At 22.8% G+C, this 21,854-nt stretch overlaps 4 protein-coding genes across 4 annotated transcripts in view; 1 reads left to right on the top strand and 3 right to left on the bottom strand.

The window, feature by feature from the left end:
* LOC129608924 (uncharacterized) overlaps positions 1 to 2,130 on the bottom strand; it is a 115,712-nt gene extending 113,582 nt beyond the window's left edge. Inside the window, exon 1 of the mRNA XM_055520727.1 lies at positions 1,998 to 2,130. Within this exon, the coding sequence (XP_055376702.1) occupies positions 1,998 to 2,094 (97 nt within the window). The 5' untranslated portion in view covers positions 2,095 to 2,130. The remainder of the gene's footprint in view (positions 1 to 1,997) is intronic.
* Positions 2,131 to 15,511: 13,381 nt separating this feature from the next.
* Positions 15,512 to 17,034, bottom strand: LOC129609140 (uncharacterized). The gene is made up of 3 exons (XM_055521033.1): positions 16,325 to 17,034; positions 16,100 to 16,247; positions 15,512 to 16,012 (listed from the first exon to the last, which is right to left on the bottom strand). Exons 1-3 carry the CDS (start codon positions 16,452 to 16,454, stop codon positions 15,619 to 15,621), a joined length of 672 nt encoding a protein of 223 aa, XP_055377008.1. The 5' UTR covers positions 16,455 to 17,034; the 3' UTR covers positions 15,512 to 15,618.
* A 113-nt stretch (positions 17,035 to 17,147) lies between these two features.
* On the bottom strand, positions 17,148 to 18,271 carry LOC129609139 (uncharacterized). The gene is made up of 3 exons (XM_055521032.1): positions 18,052 to 18,271; positions 17,823 to 17,988; positions 17,148 to 17,768 (listed from the first exon to the last, which is right to left on the bottom strand). Exons 1-3 carry the CDS (start codon positions 18,179 to 18,181, stop codon positions 17,360 to 17,362), a joined length of 705 nt encoding a protein of 234 aa, XP_055377007.1. The 5' UTR covers positions 18,182 to 18,271; the 3' UTR covers positions 17,148 to 17,359.
* Positions 18,272 to 19,281: 1,010 nt separating this feature from the next.
* Positions 19,282 to 21,854, top strand: LOC129609156 (transmembrane protein 11 homolog, mitochondrial). The gene is made up of 4 exons (XM_055521054.1): positions 19,282 to 19,332; positions 19,814 to 20,013; positions 20,091 to 20,224; positions 20,744 to 21,854. The coding sequence occupies exons 1-4, from the start codon at positions 19,316 to 19,318 to the stop codon at positions 20,909 to 20,911; spliced, it is 519 nt and encodes a 172-aa protein (XP_055377029.1). The 5' UTR covers positions 19,282 to 19,315; the 3' UTR covers positions 20,912 to 21,854.

Below are 21,854 nucleotides of genomic sequence, written 5' to 3'. Positions count from 1 at the left end.
TACAACACATAAGGAATTTTAGGTCTATTTAGTTGTTTGATATTAATTTAATAGTGTAGACAATTCAGTTCAAATGTGTTAATTTTAACACTTTGCTATTTGATCCTACAATCTATTGCTACCACATACGGGAGTACTCTTAAATCCATATACAAGTATTTAAAACATTTGAACTTATAAAAAATTGGTTTACGTTCGCCTTGTTCTTTTATTTACTCATATTGGGCCTAATCAAATATTTCTTTAATGCTCCATCAGGTTGTCATTATTTTAATGTCACTTGGTCACATGGTTATTATGCTTGATCTAAGCAACATTTGTCATGTATGGGTACAAACCTTGACTCATACTGCATTTATAATAAAGTTCTTATTTCCAAGTTAAAAGTAAAATCTTAAAATCAAAATATAATTTCATAAAACTTCTAAAAAAACCAAATCTTTAAAGAGTTCAGAGTTTATGAATGATAATGGAAAAAAAACCAAAAACCCAATCGTATAAAACTAAAAATATATGGAGATTAAAACAAAAAAAAAAAGTTAAAGCAGTTCTTTAACCTTCAATAAAATTAACATTTTTGTTTCTTTATAAATATTAAAATAATTTTAACACGCAAAATAAATTAAATAGAGCAGAAGATTTTCAATAGATTTTTGATTGAACCGTTTCTATTAAAATTATAATATATGTATGTAATTCTAATATTATATGCATATAAATTGTTCGAACATAAATATTTATAACCCACGGGTTAATATTTAAACAAACAAAAATTTATTAAATTAAAATTTATTTATTAAAAATATTCACGTGTTTAAGATAGCTCAAATGTTATTAAATGTTTTTTTTTAATAATTTTTAATATGAAATACATTTACATACGTTCTTTTTGAAATAAGAGAAGAGACTAAAAGTCTCCTTTCAATTCAAAAGAGTTCCAATTTTCAAATGAAATAATTCAAATATTTTTCTTTTGAATTGGAAATAGACTTATGGATTTGTTTTAAATTTAGAATATTCGAAAGAAAACCTTTTTGACAGGAAATCTGACAAAGGAAAAATTTTATTTTATTAATTTCATTTTACTTTAAAAGAAAATTTTTAATAAATTTTAAAAGATAAAAAAAAATTTATTTTTTTTTTATTATTTAGCCATATTTAACTAGTTCACATACTAATGAGCTCCGGTCATTTAAAATGAGCTCGTTTGGAAAATCTTCATAAAAGTTGTTAAAAAATATTAAAGACTCTCATTCAATGCAATATTCCAGTTTCTGTGAACATTATTCAAAGCTATAGTTTTTTAAAAAAATTGTTTGAAAAAAATAATTACACATTAATCAATTTAGAATTTAATCCAATATTAAACATTCTTATTTATGAAATTTGGAACAATGTATTACAATTGAAAATTGAATAAGAGAATTTATAACAAAAAACTGATTTAAAAATATTCTAATAACAGCCATGTACTGTATATGAATATGTAAAAATAATTTTTTAATATATATAGAAAACATGTTTAATGGCCATTTTGTAAATACATATACTAAATCTTACTATATTGAAAAACTTGTAGATTATTATAATAGAAAATCATTATCAAATTCAATTTTTATTCTAAACAATTTAAATTTCTAGAATTTCGGGTTCAAAACTCTTTATGTTTATTATAAAATCTTTTCGATTTATTGTAATATAGAAAACTTCTTTTCATTATAAGTCTAAAATATAATTTATTTTGTAAAAGATCAATTTTTACTGTAAAAATAACCTATATATTTTAATCAAATACAATATAAACAAATATATATTTCAATTCCCGTACAAAATTATTGGGCTTTACATAGTATCAAATGTGATTTTACAGAACTCCTTGAATTTTTATTAGTAAAAACTATGTATATAGTTTTAATTTTTGACTCCTATTCTTAAGTTTTGAAATAATTACAAAAATTAAATGAAATAACATATTTGATTAATTATAATAAACTTACCTTCTGTTAATAATTTTGTAGCAGTTGAACTATTTAAACTATTTTTTTGTGCAATAACAACCGAAAAAAATAAAATGATAATGAATACACGAGCCATTTTTTCTATATATTTTTTTTTTGCTTATTTTGTAATATAGATGAAAATTTACTTTATTTAACGCATATATTATATGAAAACTTATTAAAATAAATAACAAAATTTTAATGAAAATTTTTATAAATTAACTATGTAAATGTAAAAATGTATATATGCATAAAAAAAAAATGATAAATGAGTTCAATGATTTTTTTAATTTTTTTTTTTTTAATTAATTTTATTTCAACTCACTTTGGAGTAATTTTAAATTTTTTAACTTATTTTTAACATAGCAAAATATTTTGTTTTTTAAAATTTATTCATAATTAAATGTTTAAAATTATTCATTAATTAAAATTTATCTTAAAAAGTCACATATAATTACAAAATTGTTTAATGTTCATTTTTATATTAAAACAAGAAAATTTAAAATATAATTAACTGGATATTGTCACAAAATAATAAATTTAATACAAAGTATAATATTATGTAATTACATAATTACTTTTATTTATTTTTCACATTGCAAAAAAGTAAATATTAAATACAAATGCATATATACACAAATTAATTAAATTAAGTTTTTATTTTTTATAAACGTTTTGTATAACGTACACTAAATACAATAATTTGCGAATGCGATTTTATATAAACTATAAAACTATGCAGTAAAAATGTTACTCATAACATTACCACCAACTTCATATAAACAAATTAGTATAAAAAATTAATATTTCGCACCATATCAAAAAAAGTTTTAGTTATAATTTTTACTTTAATGTTATTGAATTTATTGAAATTATTATAATTTTTATTTTTTTTTTTTGTTATTATTTCCACCATATAATTTTTTAATTTCTTGTTGAAATATTTTTATTTTGCCCGATAAATTGAGCATAAAATTATTTTAAAATGACGTGAAAACATAGAAGCAGTTTTTCTTTTTTTTTAATAAAGCAAAAACAAAAATTGGTAAAAAGGTAGTAATTCAGCTCGATTGTGTCACAATTCACATAAAACGAAAAAAAAAAAATAATTTTTTTCAAAATTTCTTGTTTATTTTTTGTTTATATTTTCATTTTTATTGTAGCGAAATCACAAAATTTTCTGAAATTTTTTTTAACATTAAAATTATATTGAAACTCTCTCACTATAGTACTCACAAGCCGCAAATCGCAATATTAAAAAAGCTCTCAACTACTCTTTTATTACTATGTAGAGCGATTTTGAAAAATTCTCTTTTTTTAAAATTTAAAACTACAAAACAGAAATTTTTAATTTTAATTCTTTAGTAATAATATTTGTTGTTTATGGGAGAGTATAGTTGCTACATGTAGTATAACCTATGAAATTTTTTATATCAATAACAGAATTGTAGTTTAAGCCAAGCTTTAAATTTTTAAATTGTAGTCATTGTTGCGTTGTTTTGTATATATTATAATTTTGGTTTGATTTTTTTTTGCAATTAAAAATTTGAGAAAAGACAACCACAATTCAGTACTCTTAATTTTATCTTAAAACGTTGATGTTTTAAAACGGATGACGAACCAGCATTTTATTAATTTTATTAATTTTTTTCTTTTTTTTTTTTTTTGCTGTTTTGAAGCTAAGAATATTTTTATATGAGAAATAAAAATTTACTTTTCCTCAGTGTATGCGTATATATGATTATATTTGATTAAATTATTTTTCAGTTATCGTTGATAATTATTTGTTGTAGAGAGAGATGTTGTATGGTAGAAGGCCGTCGTATCACTAAGTTTTAAAAAATCATCTGAATTTTTAAGTTGTTTGTTGAGCCAGGCTTTACTTTACGTTATTCTGTTTTTGTTTTGTTTTGGTTATAATATGGAAAAAAATATAAAAATGCCGCATAGAGTACATTAAATTCAGTAGGTTTCATATAGGAGTATACCGTGATTAATAACATTTTTTGTTTTCTTTTTTATATTTTGACGGTGTTTTTTTTTTTTTTTGCTGTTTTTTTTTTCTATCAATTTTAACTCTCTGCTAACAAATTTATTAATATTTTAATTTTTGGTTTATGATTTTTTTTTTTGTTAGTTTAGACTGAACTGAGGTTTAAATTTAATTTACATAAAGCGCATTTAATGTGTTTTTTTTTTTCTAATAAAGTATTTTTTTCCCTCTTTTGATTAAAATTTAGAGTTTTGAAGATTTTTATTTTTTTTTTAAATATTTTTATAAATTTTTTACTTTAGATAGAAATTATGGACCAGTAAATTTTTATATTTTGTTTTTCTTTTTATTGGTTTTTAATAATGATATAGGAAAAGTGTTATGATATTTCCGAAATATATTTAAATTTAATAGAGATGCGTTTGCCTATCTTACTATCTTACGATATGGTTTCTAAAACAAATTACGGATTTTTCAAAAAGAAAATTTATTTCATAGAATTTTTGTGTTTTTGTATTGAATTCATAAGTTAAAAATTAAAAGGGTTATTATAAAAGGATTCTAATATCGATATACATAACTATATCTTTATGTATATAATAAATTCGTGTTCTAATATAATTATAATAACGGCAAATAAAAGGAGAAGTCTTAAATAAATTAAAAAATAAAAATATTTCCGAAAACCCGTTATGTATCATAAACTGGATGGGTTAGGATAGGTTAGATTGATGGTTCCTTTGTAGGATACACTTATGATCAATATTAGCATCAATACCATTCCTTTGAATTTTGCTTGCCTGTTTCAGACTAATGGCCAACATATCAGAATCTCATCACCGCGATATAAAGCCAATGAATCAAGCATATCTGGTGGTTGTACCTGTTGCCGATAACCCTCTCACATGAGTAAAGCGAAATAATTGCTTCCTTTATCGTTCCCTAAAGGTAGGTCTCTAGTTTATCTACGAGTTCAAAATTGATCGGATAACATTCAACTAAAGATTTTATCACATTTCTGATTTCTTTCCTCTATATATTTATTATTTTTTGGGTAATTCTATTTACGGCGAAAATATTTTTCCTATACACATCAAATAATCATAATTGTGGAGGTAGAAATACTTAAACATATTAAAATACTTCACTTTTTTTTTAATAATTTAAAGAGGACCATTTAATGAATTAACACAAAAAAAATTTGAATAAGTTTGAAAAAATCAAAACATTTTTTTTTATACCCCATCATCTTTGGTGTTATGTAAAACATATGAAAATTAATTCGATTATTAATAAACAAATTAAAGAGAAATGTTTTGATAATATGCAAAAGGAAGCAAAAAAAAAATTTAACAAATTTATTAAGTCAGTAGTTTCACCTGAGCTATCAAAAATTTTTGAAATTTTCTTTGTTTTTGTTATTTTATTATCATTTTGCGCCTGTCAAACGTTGTTTAAGCCATTATTAATTCAAATGTAAACGTTATTTTACTTGATTATTTTTACAAATGAGTGATTTTTTTCATTTTAAACACATTTTTTTGATTTTTGAATAAATTCATAAAAGAGATTTCGATTTAAATTTTAAAACCATTTTGATACCATGATATTATTGTCTTTAAAATGTTATAAAATTTTGGAATTCAAAAAATCAAAATTTTTTAATTTTAATAAAAATTATTGAAAATAATTTTAAATATTAACAACATACATAATGTACGGAAGTGTCCCGAACAACCTAACTCATTGATACTTATAATACAGCAGTCGGTCGAATATAAAAGCTTACTATAACATCCGTAGACTTTGAAAAGGTTTTCGAAACTATTTAATGTAACGGGTAATAGAATTTCAGTTTCGTCAACCTAATCACCCGGTAATCATCAACATTATAAAGCCTCCAGTCTATTCGAAATTAAGGCAAAAATTAGACAAGGACTGTACTTCTGTCTCCACTACTGTTGAACAAATGCATGAAAGAAGCAGCAGAAAAACAATAACTTGAAAAATCTCCGAGAAACTTACTACGCAGTTTGGTATATGCAGCTGACACATTCACTGTAAGCCACTCAACGGAAGATATGAAAGCAGCTGTCAATGATTTGAAAGTAAAAGCAGAAGTCATTGTCCTCCGCATAAACTTAGCAAAAACAAAATATAAGAGAATAAACAGAGAGAATAATTTGGTAGGAGCAAAAATAAATGACGAAGAATAGCGAAAGGCTATAGTGAGTTGGGTAAGTTACCAGCATGGAGTCAATATCCATAAAACAAAAATAACAATATTCAATGTTATGTCAATATCAATGTTAAATCTGTTCTGATTTACAGCAGTGAAACAAAGTTGATATGAGGAAGTATTATGCAAAAATTGTAGATGTTCGTCAATAAATGTCCATATATATCTGTAGGGACGTAAAAATCACAATTTACAATACGTTTTGTGTGATATATACTTAGATATATATGGTATATTACAATATTTACAATTCTTCTTTTTAAAACAAAAGACTTAAGCGAGAATCTTTTATAAAAATTTTAAATTTCCAGACATCCGGTGAAATGTTAACACATAACGTACTTATATACATAATGATATTGTTAAAAAAATATTTAAATTTTTTATTAATTTTCATTTTAATTTTAAAACCGTTTATAAATATTTTAATGTGATTTATTGTTTGAGGATAAGAAAAAATACAAATGAATTATTTTATTTTATTATTGTAATCAAAAGATCGAACATTCAAAAGATTAAAATTTACATATACGTATAATATGTATATTGTTGTAAAAAATAATGTTATAACTGTCACATAAAGACAACAATTTCAATGCTGCGTTCGATAACCTTTTCTCTATAGATATTATATATATATACGCGTGTATATGGCTATAAATTTTCTATATTATGGGGTTTGGTCATAATAAAAGATTTAATTTAGAATGAGATTGGATTTTAACAACAAAAATTATAATGTTCAATTTCATTATAGTTCCGTATATTATCAAAGAAATTTATTTTTAATTGTTTTGTTTTATATTTTAATTTTATATATTTCTTAAGTATTATTTTGTATTTGGTACATTTTTAAATAATTTTTAATAAGATTAAAAGTTTTAAAGAAAAGAAAATGAAATAGAAATTAATAGAAAAATTGTTTTAAAATATCGTTATTCATTACTTTCATGGGATTCAATGTCTGTTTCGACATTCTACTCATCGACCGAGAAAAAATGAGATTAGCATATAGATTATTTTTGAATTATTTAATTGTTTAGCATAAAGAATATTTTTTTGAAAATAACAAATCTATTCCATGATTTCACAAAAAATATTCTGTTAATTTTATGATAAAGAAAACTAAAACAATTTAACTGGTGATAATTTATTTCTCTTATCTCTCATTAGATGATTCGAAATCTCTTTTAAAAAGACAAGAATGCAAAAACGCAAGAAAAGCAAAAATGAAAAGCTATTCGGATTTTGACCTATTTCATAGACACTTCAGACGTCGATTTTTGAATTGCAATCTTTGTACGATATAAAGATAAAAGAAAATTCATTTTTTTTGTAATTCAATGATTTTGCATTGTTGGCGGTACTTTTACTCAATATTTTTTGTCCCCTAGAGAGTAAAAATCAAAATATATACACAAATTGCAATGAGTGTATTTTAAATTTGATTTTTAAATGTTACAGCTCATTTTCAAGCATTTTCTCCTTAAAAGTTCGTATTTATATAGAGTATTTGGGTATTCGATATAGTAAGCATTAAAATTAATAACAAATAATTTAATTGACCAAATAATGTTGTGACTCAACAACTGTGTCATCTCACAGAACTCAATGACTGTGAGTTTAAAAAGGACGAGATTTTGTTTAATAAATTTTGTTTAATAAAATTTAAATTAATATTGTAAACGAAAATTTATTGGTTCGTCAAAATGCTTTACCAGTGAAATTTTCAAATTGCGTTCAATAAAACTATTAATGTATAAAAATTAAAGATGTCCAATTAAAAAACAAATTATTTACATATGTTGTCCGAAATAGTTTTTTTCTTTATAAATATTTAAATAATTAAAAACAAAAAAAGACAAATATTTAGTTTGAATAAAAATTAAGTGGAAAAAACATTTCAGCATTTGCATAAATTTTTTTACTTTCCCTTCACATTAATTTTCACTAGATATGAAAATTCAATCAAAATTTAATACAAATTAACAATTTAAAAAAAAAAAAAAATTTTTTTTAATCAAAAGTTCCAATATTACTATTGATTAGGCTAGTCAAAATAACAAAGTCTTTAAATAGATTTTTAATCAAAGGTATTTGTTATTTTTAGTGAAAAGGGAAATTTTTAAAATTTAAAGTTTTGATTTGACTACCGTTATATAATCAGATTAGTATAAATTTTTACATATGCAGGTAAATGGAAAGTATTTATTGTTTTTTAATGTTAATAATTTTGAAAAATGAAAGTATAAAAATAAGATCTCCAACTGAGAGATCAGGCTTTTATTTATTATTAATTTAATATAACATAAGTTTTGAAATATATTTTAGAAACTGTAGAATTTTACGTATACTTCATATTGTTATTAAAATATTATGATAATTAGTTCAGATGCAGAAAATATTCAGATGTAGAATTTCAAGATCAAAGAAATTCAAATTTATAATTAAATGTCTTCAATGGTTGCCATTTCATCACCATATTCCAGTTCATAATTTGGGTTTATGTAAAATAACAGCTTTAAAATGGTTAGTTAAGGTATTGTCTAATTTTTTGTGTCGTATACTTTGGGAATAGCATGAAAATTTTCTAATTTTCGATTCTTATTTCGCAAAACGACAATTATAGTTTATTTGTTGATCAACCTATATAAATTAAATATGTTTTATATTATCAATTCATTTTTATATTTTAAAAAGTTTGCATAGAGATTCGTTGAAAAAAAAATATTGAAGAATACTCATATTTATCATGGAAACTGTCTGAATTCTCGAAATACAGTAATGTCAATTTAGTAGCTTCACGCTTAATTGCGTTTTCCGTTTAAGTGCATCAATTTTTTTAGAACCTGTACTTTCTCCATTACATTCAACGACAAAAAAATCGGTTAGTTGCATTTCTTATAACTGAGCGAATCGTTTAATTGTATTAATTTTTTAGTACATTTTTCGCTCAGTTTGTTTTTAAATTAATGGCTTTGCTGCCTCAGACACAAACCAAAAAAAAAATATTTAATAAGTCATCTCAATTTGTTTTTGCGGGTCGTTACCAACCTATAATTAATATTTTGAATATTGTGTTAAACATTATTGAAAACCCGCTTAGTTGCTTTTATTTGCGCAGTTTAATAGGTTCGGTTAAGAGCTTGATTCGGATAAGTGCTCACAAAAATTGGATTTTTTTGAGATACACTCAAGCGGGTTTTATTGTATTTCGAAAATGCCATTATTTGTGAAAATATTTTAATAATCTTTTATTCAAAATTTGTTCAATCAAAAGTTCATACTAACAAAATTAAGTTACTTATATCACTTAAATTCGTTCTTAGCAAATAGTCAAATTAAATCATACATTTACTAACAATTTAACAAATAACTTGCGTTTTATTATCAATTAAATGGCAAATTTTTAACAAACATACACTAATTATCATTTAAATTATACATTTTATGTTAATAAACACCTACTTAATTTTTACAATATTTCATTCACATAATTTATTCATATTTTTTATGTATTTATTTTAGAAAATAGTAAAAAAAAAATTTAATATACGCAGTTATCAATATAAATATTTGTACACATATTTAAATACGGAAATTTGAGTTTCCCTTACTATATATATTAATAGTTCCATAATAATAATAATAATTATTAAATTTTTACTATCATTTCCGGGCTAATGAACTTTTATTAAAAATATTTTTAACTAACATGTTTTAAAATCATTCTATTATAACTTAATTTATCAAACAAGTTATAAATAATACTATTTAATTAACATTTTGGTTATTACGTACTAAATATGTATATTTAGGGTCATTAATGTTTTCTGTATTTAGATAAGTATAACTAGACTTTATATTCTTATAGTTCAAATTGGAATCTTTTGAAAAATCGAAATAATTATGAAATAATTTTGGTGGTTTATAGGAAAATTGAATTTTGATTTAAATAAATAATCATTAATTTTGATCGGAATCGAAAATTCTATGTAGGCGAAATTAATTACTTTAAGAGGTACTTTATACATTCTTAAAATTTTAATGAAATGGCGCTCGTTACTTTAACATAGAATAAAACGTGATTAAACAAATAATTTTCTTTAATAAAGTGGAATAATTATTTAAAGCATTTAGAACAAAGAAAATTGTTACAAGAAATGTTCATTTAAGTATTCATGGTGCCTTTTAAGTATTCATCCCTTTTAAGTATTCATGGTATACTAATCGAATTATAGATTAACGGATAATATACTTAGTTCAGCAAGTATATTTACACATTACTTTAGATCCTGAATATTTTTGTACTTTGATTGAATTTTTGTGAATATTGATGAACATTTATTTTACATAAAGATCATACTCCAACCTTTATCATACTTGATTCTCGAACTTCGTACAAACACTCTTCGAAAATACTAAAAATTAAATACAAACTTGATGAACATTACGATTTGCGAGCATAAAATATTATTTATTTTCCGTCACCGTTGATTTCATACTGAAGTTTTAGTGAAGACACAAACCTAATAATCACCATTAATTATCACCATAATTTGGAACAATTTTGTCAAATTTACAATTTTTCAATTTTATAAATACATTAGTATTAACATGATAAATATACTGATATTTATAAAATTCGCAAAAATTATGTATTTAGTAATTAAGTATATTAAAAAAAATTATCTGTAACTTCTGCTGGAACATGCACAAATTCGCCATTATTTTATAATCTTTTTGAGCTACTTTCTCGTATTTTTCGACATGTGTTATATGTAATATTAAAGCCATAGTACGCACTTACTATTTTATCACTTTATACAATAATTTCTTAAAACGCAATATTCTAAATTAATATTTAAAGTGCAATAATATATTATGTTGATAAAAGGTATTTTAAATAATTAAAATATGATCGAGTAGGAAGTTTGAATACACGAGAGATTATAATTTAATTTGTTTTAAATATAGTACTTTAACATAATTTTATTAAAATATTGAAATTGTTATTAAATTACAGGAATTAGAACCTCAATTTTTTTTACAAACAAGAAACTTAATTTTTAAGTATAAGTTATTAAATACCGGTGGCTTACACATTCATAAAATTTATTCAGAATAATAAAATTTTAGCAAAATAATTACAATATTTGTTAATTTAATTTATTCTAATTAAATTTAATTTTAATAGAAACCAAAATTTTTACTATTTAATTTTATGTTAATACAACCACACAACTTATATTCTTTTAAATTCTCCAAGTTTCATTTTAATTATGATTTCTTCAATAAAAACAAATTAAATACAAAAAATAAAAAAAGAAATAAATCACGACTTTAGGCGTTCAATTAAAATGTATCACATTTTTAAATAAAGTGATTATTACCAACACCAAATAAGTATGTTTTAAAAATAATTTAAGTACCACCTATATACCATTTTGTATTTTATATATTATGCTGCGTATTTATATAGATGCCATAAACTTATGTTATTTTATTTTTAAGTAAAAATTCCTTAACATCATGTTTTTTATTTCCTTGCTCTATAATTTTATAAAATTAAACGTAAAAGTAATTTCAAAATAAACAAAAAAAATAATATTATTATATAGTGTCTTCTTTATAAAGAAACAAGAATAAGGAAATAATGAGTTTTTGTTTTAGTAATTAATCAAGGTATTTAATTAATTTAACCGGATTACATTAAAAAAAAATGTTTCAAGGTGTAACACAACATTCCAATTCCAGTATGTTTATATTATGGGTAATCGATTTCGGAATTATCTATAATAAAATTTTATTAAAGTTTTAAAAAAAAAAATTTTTACCAATTTAATCAACCCCTAATTAAATATACCAAAAACTCTATATAGGTATACTATATATTTCAAGGCTAGGTTCACATGTTCTTTCAATTCAAGAATTGTTGTCCTTTAATTACGGTCAACAAAAGTAATGATTAAAATTGATCACGAACAAATAGATTTTATTGTGATGAATCGAAAAGATAAATTAATTGATTTAAATTAAATTGTATTAAAATTAAACATTTAAACGATTTCTAGTAAAAATATTTGTTTTCGATTAATTAAATTTTAAAATGTAATTAAATTTTACAACTAGCTATTAAATTTATTAACACATGTTTTTATTCATTATTACTAGTTTGATTCCCTTTTCAAGGAAATTAACCAAAATATTATTATACAAACTGTAAAGCAGTAAATTTACAACTTTCAAAGCTATAATTTAACTGGATTCTTATTCATTGCGAAAAAATACTCAAAATAAACTGCGGTATTTACTAACTCGTACAGAGTTTACATATTATATTACATTTTAATTTTTTTTTAAAATGTATACTTCATTAGAAATAATCTGAGCTATAAGTTTTTTTATATACAAATGAATATTTATTTTACAAATGACATGAATTTTTTCAAAGAAAACAAAAAAATCTCTATAATATGAGGATTGTACAGAATTCTATGTTGAATATAAGAATTTAGCTTTAAAATTGCAAATTATAAATAAAATTTGATTTGCAAAATGAAATGCCACTATAATTTCTTAAATTAAATACAATTATTTTCAAATCAGTCTTATCTAAATTAAAATTTTAATTCTAGGTCCAAAAGAAGCAAGTTCAAATCAGTACCAAGAAAACGTACGTGTGTATTTAAATAAGAACGCAAAAATTTTACAACTTTTTTGCTTAGTTAAGCGGCATGCAGTATCAAGTGTAATTAACCGCTGATTGATGTAATTTAGCAAACATTTTCACTACGAAGATTGTAAATGTATAGCTGTGTAAGCAACATGTAATTGTGTAAGCATGTTCACCAAGACACAACAACGGATCCATTTACCTTTTGCATCTTTTTGAATGAAATTTATTTTTGCAAAAATGCAAAAGTTAATATTTAATAGAAGACTTTTAAACGAATAATTTGACCCATTCAACTATTTCACACACATTATGCACATATTATATTTATATGTACAACGGGAACAAAAGTTCTGTACCCATTTAATGTAATTTGATTGATTTATTAATCATATAGTAAATCCAATTTATTTTAGATTTCAATTTAAAAATCATAATTACTATAAGTAATTATAGTTTTTCATAATTTAAGAATTCCCAAACATTTTTTTACATGGTCATACATAATTAAAATAAAGTCTTAAATATACAAATTTGTAAAAATATTATATAATTTTTATCTATAAGAATTCAACGATTTCCAAAAATATTTAACATTCATATATGAAAAAAAAAATATTTAATAAATTTTTTGATAACATTATCTAGACAATCAATCAAAAAAAATTAATGACCTCTTATATTGTAAAAAAAAAATTAATAAAAATGTAAAAGATTAATCTTTAAATTTATATTCATATCCGATAATAAAACAGAAAAAAAAAAAAAGCGATTTTTAAAATATTAAAATTTAAAATGAATAATAAAAAAAAATATGTGTGTGTGTAATTACTATAAAAAGAAATCAACTAAAGTAAAACATATTAAAGGCCATTGATGCGCTTATACTTTTACAGTACAAATGCGGAATCTTATTCAATAAAGTTCATGTCTTTTATGCATAACATTATATTTGCAAAAAAAAAAAGATACAATTTTACAAAATATTAAAATTTAATGGCTTACAAATAATGTATAATAAGCTAGCTGTATATTTGTTTCTTATAAAAATGTAGGAGTTAAAAAAGCATTTGAATTTTTAAATTTTATTGACAAGAAATTTTTTATAATTTTGGAAATTATGCAAATGAATTGTAACATATGTATGTATTTGTTTATTTAAGCGAATACATAATGCGAACAATAACTTAATAAGCATTCAAATAATTATAGTATAACACAAATGGTGTCTAAAAACTGGTAATGGTATCTAAAATTAGAATAGTATGGTATTGAAACACAATTATGAATTATGTACTTAGTACTGTGTTAGATACTGGAATTCTGAAGATACGGTATGTATCTATATAGTTACATAATATGGCAAATATAAATTTGCTTCCGAAAACAAGATATATTGCAATAATACAATTCTGAAATTTGATTCATATTTTATTAGAAATACTTAATCAACTTAATCATAAATTTTTGAATTAAATTGAAATACACTAGGACAGTACAGCATCATGGAACTTAAAAATAATACTGCAAAGAAATGTAAGGTTAAATTAAGTCATACATGTAAGTAACGCAAAGTTTATCTACCATTAAATCTATTCTTCTAAAAAATGTCGCTTATGCCTGACCATTATCTTTTTTACTCATAGGACACAAGATAATAATTTTGGATAAAAGAAATAACGTATTAACATATCTATACTACATATGTATGTACAATGACAAAGTTTAAATATTAAGCAAAAAAATGTACTATTACAATATATTTCTTGTGTACTTACATACCTCAGTTACATGTAAGGATTAAATTTAGTTCTAGCAATTTTCCAAAAAAAACGATGTTCCAAAATATTTTCAGCTGTTTTTTACAGCAAATTTGAAAATTAAAAACGCTTTATTATTATTCTATTAAGTTACTCTTGCACTAACTATCCTCCATTAATTATTTTCCGCTTTTTGATTTTAAAAATTTTCTTATTTGATTTTAAAAATTAAAAACCACTTAATAATTTCAAAATGGACGTGCTTTGACTTTTTTGCAAATTTCAAATATTTTTAGATTTAAAATATTGTAATAAATTAAATTTTTAAATAAGCATGGAGATAACAATATATTATAGAATCTTTTTTAAAAAACAATTGCAACAATTTTGAATATTTCAAAAAACTAAATTAATAAAAGCACTCAATCGCGACCATTTTTAATGCAGAAATAAATTTTTATGGAAAATTTTTTAAAAATTGACGCTCCCTTACTTCATTCTTCAAACCGTTATTCTCATTTTCAATTTTGCTACATGCGGCATTATGTATGCATATCGCAATTGTGGTTTACTATTCCGTCATTTCTACTACATTTCATTGGTGCGAAAATTTTGAATTACAAAATTATGATAATCAAGCCAACAGCAATCAAAAATGTAAATCTTAAAATCATCGACTTCATTAACTTACCATTATATATTAAAATTTTTTACAAATAATAAAAAGATAAAACTGGAACTGTAATTTGAAGTGTATCAATAATTATTGCAGTGAAAAAATATCCTTAAAAATGTTCTTAATTTAAATTGCTTTCATATCGAAGAATAATATTTATGTTTTAGAATTGCATTTATTTTGAATAAAATAGTGATTTCTTATAATTTTTCAACATACAAAAATTTTCATGCATACATATTTACATTCTATCTATTTATTAATTACCATTCGCCTAATTTTCAACATATTTCTCTAAGATACAAAATATTTCGGTTTTTGCCTTTATACTATTCAGGCGAGATAATGAACTTAAAGATGAAGCTACCATCTGACTAAATAATTTATCACCATCTTCGCTATTGCAATCTCGTTTATCAGAGTTTGATTTGATAGACTTTACCGGTTTAACTTCAGTAATATTTTTTGTTCTTTTGGGAACTTCTTCAAGATATACTTCGTAAAAATCATTTTCACCATCACAAGATTCATTTTTGTGATACTGCGGTTTTGTTTCTGAACAATAATCCTTTTCTTTATTATCTAAACAAGTTGTATCATCTTCATTTATACAAAATGTTTCAAAATCAGATATTCTTTCTTCATCCTTTGACTTAAAAGACCAATCACTAAAATTTTAGAGAAATTTGAATTTCTTTTTTGGCAATATTTACAAAAAAATTTTATTATATTAACGTTTGTTTGGGTATACGAACTTTATATTCCTTTTAGGAATATCATCTAAAAAATTCATATAATGAAAATGTTTCCAAGAACTTTTGTATCCATCATCTCTGCTCATTTTTCTTCTTTCTTTTCGATAACAATCGCGCAAACTGAACCATCTTTGTTTTATTCTTTCAACTATTGGTAAATATACATATAAATTTCTAAGATATAAATTTATTGAAATAGAATTAATATATGAACTATATACAAACCTGGATACTCTAATTCATCAGCTATTTCTTTCCATTTCTGTTGTTTCAATGTTACATTCCCATAATTTTTTTCCTGCCTATCGTATAAAAATCTATTTTGTTTCACTAATTCTATGAATTTCTTTTCCATTACGAAAAAATTTTAAAATTGAACTTCTTTTTCTGATTAAATTGAGCCGTTAGCATTTAGTAAAACAGTACAGTTTCCGTACAGTCAGCAGCCTTGACGTAGAAAAATTTCCTGTTTGTTTCTTGCAATATCTTGTGACAGCAAAAATCTGTTTAGCTGATAACTTTGTGTTTTTTATTTTCTTTCAAAAGGAATCATTTTTCTTTAAAGCAAATAATTTATTTCGAATACCTATATATGAATATTGTTTAAATTTCTTAAAAAGTAAAATTAAATACAAACAAAAGTAAGTAATCAACTTTAAACGCTTTCATTCAATTTAATATTATTTTATAAACTTCTTGACATTGCGACACGACTTAAAACCTCAGTTATTTGGAAAGCAAAATGAACGCTAGTTATCAAAACGTCAATTTGACGTTTCACTGCAGCAGTAAAAGTATTGTAAAACGAAAGTAAACAAACAATTAAGGAATTTTTGGATAATCTTAGCGATAATAAAAATAGCACAGCACCTTATTTTAGATCCTCTGCATTTTTATAACATATTTTGTTTATTTTTTAATAATACTTCATAATTTAAAGACTGCATGTAGACAAAATCAAAATTTTCTTCACAGGGTTTGACTCATGCCAATGTAGCTTTTTTAATGAGCAAAATATGACTTAAATTAATTTGGAATAGAAAAAATGTTTAATTAATTTTTAAAACATTGCCAATAATTTATTTATTTTACGTTAACTTCAATTTCTAAGGTAATAAATCAAAAAATAATCAATTAAAAAACGTTAACCCCCACATATTTTTCGATTTATTACAATATTTCTGCTTATCATGTCTCTTCTATTAGTAGCTGAGCAGTACTATACATAATGTAGGTTTTCTTGGGTACTTGCAATATTATTTAACAAGTAGCGTTCAAAGAATATGAATTATTATTTTTCAGTTCTTCTTTTTCAACATACTTTGTTAATACCTCAAATATTTCTCTTTTAACTTTTATATTATTTACCCGAGATAAATCTTTTATATAAGATAGTAACATTTTGCCAAATAAAACATCAACATTTTCTTCCCGATTTTTTTCTACTTCGAATTCTGAGGTATCACTTGTATCTTCCATTGTTTTTTCTTCAGGATATTCATCAGGAATAGTTCCAGCTTCAAATCTTTGTACAAATTCTTCTATCAATGGCATTTTTGATTCTGAAAAGCTAATACTACTATCGGAGTCTTCTTCCTCCCAACCAAGAGAAGTTTCCTGCTCTTCAGTTTTGGTTACACTTGAAGAATTTGGTTTGATATATTGAGAGCTACAATATTAAAAAATAGTTAGAAATCTCATGTAAGATGACATTTATAATTACCTGATCCTTCTTTCTGGGATATCATCTAGAAAGCGTAACTTATTAAAGTATTTCCAATCTACTTGCAGTTTCCCACTTTCAACACTCCCACTAGAATTTGTTATTTTTTTTTTGTATCTATTATAAGAATCTCGTAGACTTTTCCATCGTTGTTTTACTTTTTCGACTAAAATAACAAACGTTTTTTAAATATGTAAGTACAAAATTTTCTATTGCGGAAATAATCTACCAGGCATATCAAATTCTTTTGATATCTCTAACCATTTTTCATCTTTTATCATTGTGTTTCGGTAATGTTCGTGCCTTGCATCATATAAAAAACTGTTATTTTGTACAAATTCTATTAAAGGAATTTCCATTTTAAATATTAATGCATTTAAAACTTAATATAAAATTGCTTTGTTTAATTTTTGTGATCAAACATCAAGTTAACTTCTTCTTTTACTAAAGATCTGACATTTTTAAAAAAGAGACTATTATATTTACGGAGCTGTAGATGTCACTTTTTGAGGATATCCCAAATCAAACATGACATATTGAATATAGTTTCGATATAAATTTTAAAAAATACGATTTTTTTTCGATATCATTTAATCTGTAGAATTTTTTGGATTGTTAAACACTTTTTGCACAAATTCGATTCACAGGACAAAAATTAAAAAATAACTCTATAATTTAATATATTATAATATCAATAATTTTAATATATTATAATAAACTTTAGAACAACTTAATAATCAAGTTATTTTTTGACAACGTCAAAATTTATTTTTAAATTAATACGGTATGTCAAAAAATTAAATAACAGTTTAAGTAAAAAAAAAAAAAAAACCACCAACTCCACAAAACCTATTTTCTAAGTTGAATTAGTTAATATTTAATTCAATCTCATGAAAGGGTATGTATTAAATGTTCTGAAATTCTTTTATATGACAGCAATTTGATGAAATTATTGAGTGTAAATTTCATAAATTTTTTTGAAAAACCTAAATTGCATATAAGTCGACTCTAATATTCTCTTCTTTTTACTTTTTTTGTGTTAGTTTCGTATTTATTTAATGTATTTTCTTTTATTTTTAAAGTTGAAAAACTTAAAATATTGTTAAAGTTGATAAACTTAAAATAGTTGGGTGATAGTTTTGTTTTTTAAATAAGGATTGCTTTATAACATTGTCAACATCTTCATGTTTAATTTGTAATCATCTTAGGTAAATAAATTGGGTAAAATGCATTCTTCCAACGAAACATTCAAAACACAGTTGCGGTTAAGAGTCACATGCGTTTATTAAAGAATCAAAAATTAGTTTGCTTGTCAAAATCTTCAAAAACCATTAGAACGATTGTGATATAATCTGTTTTATTTAAGATGTAAACGTAGGAGACATTTCATGTTAAAAGATTCCCAATTAACCGCATAACAATGTAATTTACTGTTAACAGCTGATTGGCATTGGCGCCTTGAAACCAAAAGTAACTGTCATTCAGCTACAAAAATGAATCCGGATGACAGGTACGTTTATATTTATGAATTAAAAAAAAACTTTTTTTAAATAAAATTTATAAAATTCAAATTCTTCAAATCAAAAATTATTTGCATTAAACTTTAACAATTCAAAGAATTTTATAATATCACTCAAAAATTATTTTTAAACATATGTAACATAGTTTTTTAACCTTGAACTTAGTTCAGAAAAATTATTGTCTCATACTATATATTTTTTATAAGTTATTAAAATTAAAAAAAAAAATTGTATACATAATATAGATAGCTTATGTATGTACATACAAACATTTATGCGTGTATAAATGCAACTTAATAAAAGAATTTATTTTTGTCACATTACGTATATACCAAATATTAATAAAAAAATAAAAAAAAATGTTAAATGTATGTATTGTTAATATTAATAAAAGAAATGACAATAAGAAATTAAAATTATTTCTTATTCAAAATAAAAAAAAAATATATGTAATTAAATTTGTTATTTCAGTGAGGTAAAGTCTCCAACAATACATGTCATCCGTGAAGTATACGATAGTGGAAATGCACACGAGAGTTTTGAAGCAGAATTAGATAAAGCTTTGGAAGCTAAAGTAGATTATATAATAATTGAACCAACACGTTTAGGAGATGAAACTGGACGATGGATAACTGTTGGAAATTGTTTATATAAAACGGCTGTGTTATCTGGTAAAAAATAATTATTTGATACCTTTAAATAATTACAGTTATTTAAGTTATTTACAAATATGTATAATTTATTTTAGGCCTGTCCTCTGTTGTATCAGGATTAATATGGCAAGATAGGCCAGTTTTTTCTGCGCCATTGTGCGCTGTTTCAATATTTTGTACTGGTTTATATGCAGTTTCTTGGATATCAGATCCATGCTGCCAATATCAAGTAAGTTAAGTAAAATATGTTAAATCATGCTTTTTAAATACGTAATATAATATTGTAAAGATGTTCATTACATATGCAAAAGAAAGCTTTTAAGATAATAGATAATAGAAAATTGATTTTTATGTAACACCTTTGATGTTAGATAAATGTATGATGCATTTTGTTTTGTTTTTTAACCTTTTTTTTTAGTCATTAAATGTATATCTTAATTTGCATTTTTCCTATTTAAAAAGTGATAAAAGAATTGGACCTTGTTCAAATAAGTTAAAATGATCGCAATAATCTTGTTTTGAAATTTATCCAAATGTTAGAAAAATAAATAATTTAATAATTTTTATATTTTTTGCGTTGTTAAATTTTGATTTCGTTAGTCACTATTAAAACTTTTTCATACTTTTTTGATAATAGATATGTATTTTTAAGTACAGATATTGTATTTACGTGTAGATTATTATTATAATGAAGAATACCATTTTTTAACTGAACTGGTTAACTTTTTTTTTTTTTTGATATTTTTAGGTGGAAAAAGATCCAAAAAAACTAGCGAATGTACCAAAATTAAGTGAATTTTCATCACCAGTAGTTCTAGCATTAAAAGAGAATAAAAAGGCAAAATATTTTCATCGTGGTGTAACGTTAATAGCATCAGCATTTTGTGCATGGCAAATTTATAAGGCCTACAAGTAGTAGTTTTTGTTTTTATTTAATTAATAATTTAACAAGAAAAAGAAAAATGAAATTTAAAAAAATAATTTAAAACAAATTCGTTACTTTTCAGAAATTAAATTGTGTAAAAAGAATTAAGTTTTAAATATGGAAAAGAAAAAAATTTATAAATATTAAAAGTAAAAAAAACAGAAACAATATAGAAAAAATATTTTAGTAGGGGAATTAAATTAAAAAAAAGAAAAAAAAATTTTTTCAATTTTTTTTTTTTTTTTTTTTTTTTGCATTATCCTTGACGATTATGTCTAAAAGAGAACAATTCCAGTAAAGAAAGGACTGAGTTTTTTTTAGTAGTGGATATTAGATTATTAAGCTGTAAATTCTGCAGTTTAATATAATTTTAGTGCTTTTTTTTTTTGTAAAAATAAATTTATCAGTTCCCAAAATAATTTTTAAAAATATTTAATTTTATCCATTTCTTATTTTTTCCAATTAATTCATTTATTTATTTTTTTTTTTTTAATCATTTCAGAAAAATTGAAGACAATATTTTAATAGACTGCATTTTATTTTATAGTCTATTTAATTGTCTTTGATTTTTCTATAAAAATGTGAGTGTGATTTTTCTACTTACACTTCAATGTATTTTATAAGATTTTACTAACTATCCTATATTACCATTTTTGGGCTTTTTTGTTTTGATGACATTATATGAAAACAAATGTTATTTAAAAAAATATTTTAAAAATATTAGATTTAGCATTTCTTTTTCTTTTTTTTTTTTCATTTTCTTAAAGCACAAATCCAGCAAAAAGAGAAAAATAAATCTGTAATATATTTTGATAATATGTAAGATAAAAAAAAAAAGAAAATTGTACTGACTCACTTTAAAAAAGGAAAATTATAAAAATTTTTTTTAATAATGAAAAAATTTAAGATACAGTTAATTATAATTGTTGAATCA

The sequence above is a fragment of the Condylostylus longicornis genome, unplaced genomic scaffold, assembly GCF_029603195.1.
Source record: "Condylostylus longicornis isolate FDR11 unplaced genomic scaffold, ASM2960319v2 ptg000038l, whole genome shotgun sequence".
In the NCBI taxonomy this organism is placed as follows: Eukaryota; Metazoa; Arthropoda; class Insecta; order Diptera; family Dolichopodidae; genus Condylostylus; species Condylostylus longicornis.
This window is presented reverse-complemented; position numbering and strand designations above follow the sequence as displayed.

Excerpts from the sequence above, each read along its gene's own strand:
- LOC129609140 (XM_055521033.1), bottom strand. The coding sequence starts at position 16,454 with ATGGAAAAGAAATTCATAGAATTAGTGAAACAAAATAGATTTTTATAC. Across the intron at positions 16,248-16,324 it reads TGATGAATTAGAGTATCCAG|TTGAAAGAATAAAACAAAGA; the intron begins GTTTGTATATAG and ends ATTTACCAATAG. Across the intron at positions 16,013-16,099 it reads ATTCCTAAAAGGAATATAAA|TGATTGGTCTTTTAAGTCAA; the intron begins GTTCGTATACCC and ends CTAAAATTTTAG.
- LOC129609156 (XM_055521054.1), top strand. Across the intron at positions 20,014-20,090 it reads TAAAACGGCTGTGTTATCTG|GCCTGTCCTCTGTTGTATCA; the intron begins GTAAAAAATAAT and ends AATTTATTTTAG. Across the intron at positions 20,225-20,743 it reads ATCCATGCTGCCAATATCAA|GTGGAAAAAGATCCAAAAAA; the intron begins GTAAGTTAAGTA and ends TGATATTTTTAG.
- LOC129609139 (XM_055521032.1), bottom strand. The coding sequence starts at position 18,181 with ATGGAAATTCCTTTAATAGAATTTGTACAAAATAACAGTTTTTTATAT. Across the intron at positions 17,989-18,051 it reads AAAAGAATTTGATATGCCTG|TCGAAAAAGTAAAACAACGA; the intron begins GTAGATTATTTC and ends TTGTTATTTTAG. Across the intron at positions 17,769-17,822 it reads ATCCCAGAAAGAAGGATCAG|CTCTCAATATATCAAACCAA; the intron begins GTAATTATAAAT and ends TTAATATTGTAG.